Below are 9732 nucleotides of genomic sequence, written 5' to 3' on the forward strand. Positions count from 1 at the left end.
AACCCCCCACTTTTTTGTTGTTGTTGTAAAGTTAAATTCTATTGATCTATCAAATAACATATACATTCAAGGTTTTAATTGCCTTGGTTTTCCATTTATGAAATCAGACTAGTGGAAAGACCATAAACTTTTGATAATTTTAGTTTGAAATCCAAAATTATACCTTAAAATTGAATTTTCTCTCATCGACAACTATCCTATCTACCCAACCATAACTATTTAACTTACTAAAAACTAGAAGGAAACAAAATGAAACAAAACTAAGCATGATGCTAAAAAGAGTTGGAAGGCTCCACTTCAATGGGTTCCTTTCCATGCTTAGGGGAGCTACTTGGATCGAGTGGGAGGACACGATGGTCCTCTATGTGCTTCATTCCCTGTCCAAGGTCTTCATATATAGATAAAGTTCAACCAACATTTTGATGAGCTAGTAATGCCTTCATATGTTGGTACAAATAAATTGTGTACATGTTTTGATTGTGTATTCCTCTTGTATGACCCATATTGGGTATCCATTAGGCCACAACAACTAATATATGCATGTCCAATAAGCAACCACATTCCCGAGTAATGTCTCTCTCTATTTCGTCGAGGCTTGCCTAAATATTTTGTGACGTTTTCTCATGAAAGTGATGTGTGAGAGGGCTATAATTAAGTTATGCAAACTTTTAGTTTGATAAAATTTATATCACTAAAAGACACTAAAAAGTAGAAGATAATAATGTACAAGTAAATTAAAAGACACTAAAAAGTAGAAGATAATAATGTACAAGTAAATTAAAATATTTATCTTATTTGATAATTAAATGGATTTTAGAGAATAATTTAACACAATTTTTCTTTGATTAGGAGACCCGGAGACCCAGTTAATTGCATAGATTCCAAGGTAGAAGTGAAGGTGTACTTCTCGTGGGCAATCTATAAGTTAATTTTAAGTGGCTTGAATACTTTTTTTGGGGGGGAATCTCTTTTATAATATGAATTTTATGCAAAAATGATAGTAGTGGATTGTGAAATGGTAGCTATGCTCAACTTCTTTTATTGATAAAATAGAAAAAAATCAATTAATGATAGCTGTGGATTGTCAAATGATAGCTATGCTCAATTTTTTTTAGAGATAAAATAGACAAAATTAAGGTTAATGACAATAAAAACTTATTTCCTAACTTTTAGTCAAACTAAATCTGCATATAACTGAGTAAGCTTTCTCTATTCCAATATTAATTTGAAAACTAAATTATTATAATTTTTTATTTTTAACCTGAACAAACATCATAATTCAATTTCCGTATCGAGACCACCTACTTAAAACAAACCCTATTCTATTCAGTTATGAGTCTCAAATCCGCCACAGAAAATTCAACGTGGTCCCCGCGCCTTGGCATCCAATCTGATTTATGCGTGCGTTGGTTGGGTAGAATCTAACCAAGTCGTTGGTAGTAAACGCCGTGTGTGGAATCCGGCCGTAGTACGGCATATTGTGATGTAATAACAAGGCTAAGTTCAGTGGCTAGAATTACACTGAACCTCGGCACAAATTATCATGGTTAATTATTTATTTAAATATTCAAACCAATTCTCAGGCCCGTGAACCAGAGAGGAATTCAAGTAATGATTCGAATGACATAGAATTCACAAACACATCGAAGATACCGAATGTCTTTCGTGTTTCCCGTTTCAGTGCTATACGCGTCAGCAATGTCTCACCTCTCTGCTTCTGTTGCGCTCCTCTTCATCACGCCTTTGCTTTCTTCTTTTGTGATTAGTGCAGGATTCACAGACAGCAGAGATGGTAAGCTCTGTCGATACTGGTCATTGGGCAGCTAGTAATTATATTTATTTTTGTGACTTTTTAACACAGAGGTACTGCTGATATAAGTGGGTAATGGCGAATTTCAATGTGTCCAGTGAGCACGATGTTGTTTCTGAAAAATCAATTGGGAAATACACCATCGACATGGAAAGGCGGAGACCCCTGCGGTTCGAAGTGGGATGGCGTTACTTGCAACGGTTCCAGAATAACTTATTTGTAAGTATTTTGTGCATCTTGGTTTCAAATCATAGCAGCAACTCGTAATCGAAGCGAACATCCATGCCGCTTATGGAAATTTCTGTTTGGTAACTGAATCCTAAAGCCTTTTTCCATGGACAAAATTTTACAGGACTCTCTCTTCTGTGAATCTCAAAGGGCAGCTGCCGGGTGAAATTGGGCGCCTTTCAGAACTACAAATTCTGTAAGTTGACTGAAGTCATCACAAGAGTACTGCATAGCTAGTACCATCCAAACCTGGGTGTGAAATGAATATGAATATATTGAAGTTGCTAAGGGAGTCATATTTTTTCTATTTGCTTCACAGTTCACGAGAATGGATATCATTATGTCCATAAAGGTTTAAGTTTATACTCTAATTTAATTCATGAGCGTTTAGAGAATTGAACTCATGACTTTTTTAATAGTAGAGAATTCATGAGCGTTTAGAGAATTGAACTCATGACTTTTTTAATAGTAGAGAATTGAACCCATAATTTCTCATGACTTTTTTAATAGCAGGGAATTGAACCCATAATTTCTCAATAGCAGAATAGCAAAATTAAACTCATAACCTCTTAATAGAAGAATTGAACCCATCGCCTCTTGAAAGCAAAAATGTTTTAAAGGACTCCAACTAAGCTAACCCTCTGAGGCTTGCGGAGGGAGTTATTTGTCTGAAACTCCTCTGTAATACACAGACCTAGTTTCATTCGTGTGCAATACTTTTATACCATCTAGATTTAATCCAGCATTTAGACCCACAGTTGTAGCAGTGAATCTGGTGATGGATCTTCCACATCTACCTCCTATACAGAGCACCTTCCTTCTCCAGACACAATTAGATTAGTACTAACTAAACATTCTCTTGGGGCTTGCATGGGAAATAAGAAGGTATAATTACTAAAATATGTAGATTGGGGCTTGCGTGGGAAATAAGAGAGTATAATTACTAAAATATGTAGATTGACTGAACGAAGCCATTATTGCAGTGATTTATCGTACAATCCAGGATTGACAGGAACGATTCCGAGCGAATTGGGAAATTTGCAGCGACTTCAGACGTTGTAAGCATTTTGAAACCTGTAATTCAATTATAGCCTTTTTTGCTCAAATCGTTCAATAATTTCTAATTTCTAGTTCGTTTTAGGATTTTGATAGGCTGTAGGTTTTCTGGGCGCATTCCAGAAGAGCTGGGTAAGCTGCACAAGCTCGTTTTTCTGTAAGAAAATAATCCTGATAAAACCCTTATTTTGTTCATAATCTGTCAGAAAATACTCCAGATAAAACCCTTATTTTATGAACAAGTACACTTTATGACACTTTGAATCCTCGTTGATTTTGGTAGGGACATGAATTCAAATGATTTATCAGGAAGTATTCCTCCATCTTTGAGTAATCTTACAAAACTCTACTGGTTCGATCTGTCAAACAATTCCATTAGCGGAGAATTTCCAGTTGAGCTGAAAAGACTTGTTAAATGTGGTCACTTGTAAGTGTGATATATGTATTTTTTTGACAGTACAATTTAATTTTTCCTTATAAACAGGAATATGCATTTTTACGTTGCTACCTTCCTAACTGATGGTTATGTGATTGATTATTCAAGCCACTTCAATAAAAACAAATTGAGCGGATCGATTCCACCGGAGGTTTTTCACAAAAATATGACCCTAAAACATATGTGAGTAACCATGTTCATTGTAATGTAAGGATTTTATCAAATTAGATACTGAACATAGGGCAACTGGGTGCAGATTATTCGATAACAATTCGTTTACAGGAAAGATCCCCTCAACCTTTGGGAGCGTATCAACCTTGACTGTCCTGTGAGTCTTCTATATGTAACGCCGTGTTCTCTTAATCTAAGAATAACGTTCTGCTGCATTTTCTTTGCTGCTCATGTCTCAATATCTCAACAGACAATCTAAATCTTGTTCTATGATTAACAGGAGGCTTGATGGAAACTCTTTAGAAGGCCCAATTCCGTCCAACATCGCACATTTGGAACTTAATGATTTGTAAGATTATCGCAGATTGCCCCTGTTCAGAGATTTTAGATCATTATGATGGGTTCTGTTCTGGACTAGAAAAGTCGACTAAAAATCATTACTGTGGATCAAGTTCCCTAATCAAATTATTCAAATTCACTGATTCTTTGTATTTTGCCAGGCGTCTATCAAATAATAAACTCAGTGGTTCTATACCTGACTTATCCCGGATGGATTCTCTTCAGTATCTGTAAGTAGATAGTTCAAACTTTCTCAATAGATGTTGGATTAATTTCATCAATTTAAGACATCCAATATTCGGGCGCATGGTATTTATTTTTAGGGATCTGAGTAACAATTCAAAAGTTCATCAATTTAAGACTTCCAATATTGGGGTGTATGGTATTTGTTTTTAGGGACCTGAGCAATAATTCATTCGAGGTCTCCGATCTGCCTAGCTGGTTATCTAATCTAACATCATTGACCACTATGTAAGTTCAAGTGATTTGAATTTCCAAACGAATAAAGTTTTGATATTTTGCAAACTAACTGGTTTTTCCAATCCCCTTGTCTTGTGCTATAGTGTGATAGAAAACAGTAATTTGAATGGGCAGCTTCCTGCTGAACTTTTTAGCCTACAACAGCTTGAGACAGTGTGAGTGTATTTAATATTTTCTTTCCCATACCGTCAATATTTCATTGTTCAAAGCTCAAACTTGACCAGTCAGTGATCTTCGTTTTCCAATGGTGTAGGATTCTCTCCAATAATTCTATAGATGGGCCTATCTCAATTTTGGAAGGAAGTGTCAGCCAGCAGCTCCAGTTGATAGACCTTCGATACAACAACATCACAGACATTCCGTTGGGAAAAAGCTTTACCAAGACTTGGGCGTATGGATTTCCATGATAACCCTCTAAACTGATTCATGTGCATTTCTGATTCATTTATATATATCGGAAACCTTGCTGTATCTATAGGAATAAGAAGAGGGAAAACACTTTGCATATCTGAATTTTTCTGGCATTTTAATGATGTGATATTTGAAGGTTTTTTTTTTTCAGTAAGATGTGATATTTGAAGGTTAGCTACTTTTATTCCAAAGTTGTACACCATCAATTCCTTAATGTAACTATCTAGATTTTGTCTGAATGCAGACTTGAGGGTAACCCAGTTTGTGATTCACGACCACTCATATCAAATAGCCCGATGTGCCGTCCTGATGAAGGTGCGCCTCAAGCAACCTCCTACAAAACTGATATGGCTCATTGTGGAAACTATATCGCATGCACTGGAGATTCAGAGAAAGTTAATCCTCAGAATTGTCAGTGTGCAACGCCATATATGGGCACCATGGTCCTAAGATCTCCCTCCTTTTCAACTTTGACGAATACTGACAGATTCCAAAGCCTCGAGAATTCTCTGTGTACCGGATTAAACTTGACAAAGGGGTCAGTATATCTCTGCTGCATGTGGTTTGATGAAAACGGATATCTGAATATACCACTCCAGATTTTCCCACCGCCCGGGAGGAAATCTTTTGACCTAACTGAAATCATAAATATTGGTTCTGCTTTAAGCAATCAAAGCTACAAGCCTCCAGACGAATTTGGACCCTACTATTTTATACCATCGTTTTACAACTATTTGGCAGGTGAGAAACTCAATTTTACTCTTGAACCCTGGTTTTCAACAAACATGGGCATCCTTTAAACTTTATTATAAATATGCTTGAACTATTTTCCTGGCTGTTTAATTTCAGGAAAGTCGAAGTCTCTAAGTACAGGGGCAATCTCAGGAATAGCAGTTGGTGCTGCAGTGTTAATCATTGCCATCATTGCCATAGGGATTTACGCATTATGGCAAAGAAGGAAAGCAGCAAAGGCCGTTGAATTATCAAACCCATTTGGTATGAAACCCTATCCTTGTAGCACCTGCTTTTACCTTTAACATATATGTTTGGTGATGCAAACAAGAAACTAATTTCTGTTAGTTTTCCATCAGCTTCCTGGGGTGCAACAAGCAGAGGAGATAGTGGAGATGCTCCCAAACTGAAAGGCGCCAGAGTTTTTTCGTTTCAAGAACTGAAAACGGCTACCAATAATTTCTCCAGGAATAACGAGATTGGCTCAGGAGGCTTTGGCAAGGTATAAATTTGGAGTCGTCTCAAGAACTCATTGTTTAGTGTATAGAACGAACACTGACCTTAAAATCTCGGCTAAGTGAGAGCGACCGGATAAGGGGGAAGCATCCAAGCCCCCTACTCCTGTAAACCTCCAAGCCCGCGACCGCCAATTTCCCTCTGAAAGCATTGCACAATTGCTACTTAGTTTCCCGGGCGAGTAGTCTAACGAGAATGCAAATTTGTTAGGAAAATAATGGAAATTCAGAGATGATTTTGGTAAAAATCTGGCGAAATTTTTTGGAAACCTTGGAAGCTTCAAGATTTTGGGTCTCAGGGTAAAAACATTAAAAACTAAATTAAACAAAATTCAAGCACCCCTGACATCATATTTTTTAGGAAACAAGTTTTAGCTCTACGCCCTCGGTAGACAACGCCGTTTTACCGGTGGGAAATAGGGTTTGTGACTCCAAATGATTTGTGAAGATATTTGACAGTTCAAATAAAATCCCAAATCTCCGACTAGCTTTAACTGGGATGAATGCATACTCATCTAATTTTTAAACCTCTTAGTTTAACTGGCGGGAAACAGGGGATTGTGAATGCTAGTTTAACTGGTGGGAAACAGGGGATTGTGAATGCAAAGGACTTATAGCCAGGGACTAATGAGAAGGTAAAAAAAACGTACACTAGATCTGTGATCCAAATTCTGCATAATTTCTACTTGGTTTAACGGGTTGGATTTAATTTCTACATAATTTCTACTTTGTTTAAACGGGTTGGAAACAGGGGATTGCGACTCCAAAGGCTTTATATTTATGACGTAATGAGAGCGTTAAAAAACCATTCTCAGATATGCTACCGATTTTAATCAGGCTGACTGTACGCTGTTTTAAATTTTCAGTTAGGATCATATTAAAAACAATTCATTTACGGCTATGAAATGTTAGTGCTGAGATATTTAAGTGTGTGAGGGCTGTGATATTGATTCAGCTTTTAACTCACTCCATTATGAATATCTGATCACTCACTGAATTAATGTCACTTTCATATGGAGCTGGCAGGTGTACAAAGGGATATTGCTCGGTGGGGGGCAGATGGTGGCTGTGAAAAGAGCGAGGAAAGAGTCTAACCAAGGTGTTGCAGAATTTAAGACGGAACTAGAAATGTTGTCTCGGGTCCATCATAAGAATCTGCTGGGATTAATTGGATTTTGTTTCGAGCCAGGCTCGGAGCAAATGCTTGTGTACGAGTACATGCCAAATGGATCACTCAGAGATAGTCTCTCGGGTAATTTTCTATCCTTATCCCTCCACTTTTTGTTTCATGTCCGTCATATTAGTTGAATCAGCGCAGAAATTGAAAACAATGATTTGTCTGCCAAATTAACAGGTAAAACTGGAATTCGTCTTAATTGGCGGAAGAGGTTTTGTATTGCACTGGGGTCAGCGAGGGGATTGGCGTATCTTCACGAGCATGCAGATCCACCCATAATACACAGAGACGTGAAGTCGACCAATATCTTACTGGACGAGAATATGGTTGCCAAGGTAGCCGACTTCGGACTTTCCAAACTTTATGAAGACGCAGGTAATGCAGGCCATGTATCAACTCAAGTCAAAGGAACTATGGTGAGTATCAGCACTCCATATGTTTTTCATCAAACTTTCCAGCCCTCCAAAAACGGCATAAACTCTGTGCAATTAGTGAGAATTAGTGAGACATCGTTAATGAAAATTTCTGTAATATTTTGGAATCTGTGCAATTAGTGAGAATTAGTGAGACATTGTTATTGAAAATTTCTGTAATATTTTGGAATTTGATATTTTGGAATTTGATAAACATGGGTGAAGTCAATTATATTCCAAAATTAGATTTACCTTTATCCATATCTGTCCGATCCCCATATATAGCAGTAATCTACAATGGACTTAAGCTCAAGGCAACTAATATCTAATCGTGAAATTGAAACAATAATGAGTTGGGCAGGGGTACCTGGATCCGGAATATTACATGTCGCAGCAGCTGACCCAGAAGAGCGACGTATACAGTTTTGGCGTGGTATTACTGGAAATCCTAGCATCTCGGCAGCCCCTGGTTGAACGAGGGAAATATCTGGTTCCGGAGGTGAAGACTGCAATGGAAACGGGTGGAATAAATGCAGTCCGACGGCAAATACTCGACCCCTTTCTCCGAGAGGCTCCCATTTCTCCAACAGCTTTTGAAAGCTTCGTAAGTTTATCATTGCGCTGCGTTGAGGATTTGGCTGTGAATCGTCCTAAAATGAGGGACGTGGTGACGGAGCTGGAGTTGATCGTAGAATCTGTGGGAGGACCATACGATGCAACAGCAAAGACAGAGCATGAGTATCCAACAGCAAAGACACAGCATGAGTATCCAACAGCTTCTCCACAGAGAGGTCAGCATCTTTATAATTATCATAATGAGGCTGTAACTTCCACCCCTTCCTTTGAATACAGTGGTGGATTCGCTGTGAACCCTTCCATAGAGCCCAAGTGATGTTATTACGCTAGATATAGCAAGCCTGTTAAGCCTGCCATGGGGCAGGTTCTCTTCAAAACACCACATTATATTTAGGGTGTGTTCTTTTGGTCCTCATGAAAAATATTGGGGTGTTATTTTGGTCCTTATGAAAAATGAAAAATAGAGCGTAATCTGAGCGAGGAGAACAAATAGATTTAGCCCAGCCACCACATCATAATGTAATTCACCGTATCAGCCTGGCAACTACTAACAGCGTTCGCAAGACTTTTGTGCGTCCCAAAACATTTTAAGCTGTATTTTCATATTCCCCGTCCGTCATGTGGAAATCAAATAAAAGCAGTGAAATTGGTGTGTAGATAATTGAAAAGAAATTATATATATATATATATATATATATATGAAATATTTTCATATATATCCTGAGTAACATATATATCTTCTATTTTCTACGCATTTCTCAGATAATAAAACTAGAAACTATTACAACAAATATTCATTATAAGTTTAATATGGTGTTATAACGAATATTTATTTATGAGCTTAACATACTCCATGTAAGAATTAGATAAAATAATAATATATGCTTACATAGGATAATAATATTTCTCTAAAACAGTCCAGCTAAACCAAATTCAGAATAAATATGAAAACATTAATGATTATTTAATTTATTTAAGGTTTTGGAGATGAAATGATTTTTCACGTTGTCACTTATTCTCGCTGAATTTTGTTTGTGTCAGCTTGTGAATGATTAAACATATATAATTGTACTTATTTATGAAAACATTAATGATTATTTAATTTATTAAACATATATAATTGTACTTATTTATGAAAACATTAATGATTATTTAATTTATTTAAGGTTTTGGAGATGAAATGATTGTTCACGTTGTCACTTATTCTCGCTGAATTTTGTTTGTGAATGATTAAACATATAATTGTATTTATTAATGGTGTTGTATTCTTTTTATATTTTTCTGAAAAAGTCTATTATTCGAAGGGTTTTGGAAGATAAGTATAATTTTTTAAGAAATATCTAGAGTTTTTAAAGAATGAGTTGGCTTATTTATGAAAACATTAATAT

At 36.6% G+C, this 9732-nt stretch overlaps 1 protein-coding gene across 2 annotated transcripts; it reads left to right on the plus strand.

Annotated features, from left to right (window-relative positions):
* Positions 1-1427: 1427 nt before the first annotated feature.
* LOC149185017 (leucine-rich repeat receptor protein kinase HPCA1-like) lies at positions 1428-9017 on the plus strand. Of its 2 annotated transcripts, XM_089417755.1 has the most exons (19): positions 1428-1792; positions 1909-2029; positions 2163-2234; positions 3022-3096; positions 3180-3251; positions 3378-3521; positions 3639-3713; positions 3787-3858; positions 3982-4050; positions 4202-4270; positions 4437-4511; positions 4604-4675; positions 4774-4911; positions 5176-5672; positions 5781-5927; positions 6023-6165; positions 7205-7430; positions 7533-7771; positions 8130-9017. In XM_089417755.1, exons 1-19 carry the CDS (start codon positions 1657-1659, stop codon positions 8658-8660), a joined length of 2973 nt encoding a protein of 990 aa, XP_089273881.1. In that variant the 5' UTR covers positions 1428-1656; the 3' UTR covers positions 8661-9017. The 2 variants fall into 2 exon arrangements, with proteins under 2 accessions (XP_089273881.1, XP_089273882.1); XM_089417756.1 differs by lacking the exons at positions 1428-1792; positions 1909-2029; positions 2163-2234 and adding an exon at positions 2633-2923 and having other exon boundaries at positions 8130-9016.
* Positions 9018-9732: the final 715 nt, after the last annotated feature.

This window comes from Pinus tabuliformis, chromosome 3_2 (assembly GCF_031772625.1).
Source record: "Pinus tabuliformis cultivar Carrire ecotype Pingquan chromosome 3_2, CPIR1, whole genome shotgun sequence".
NCBI classification, from domain to species: Eukaryota; Viridiplantae; Streptophyta; class Pinopsida; order Pinales; family Pinaceae; genus Pinus; species Pinus tabuliformis.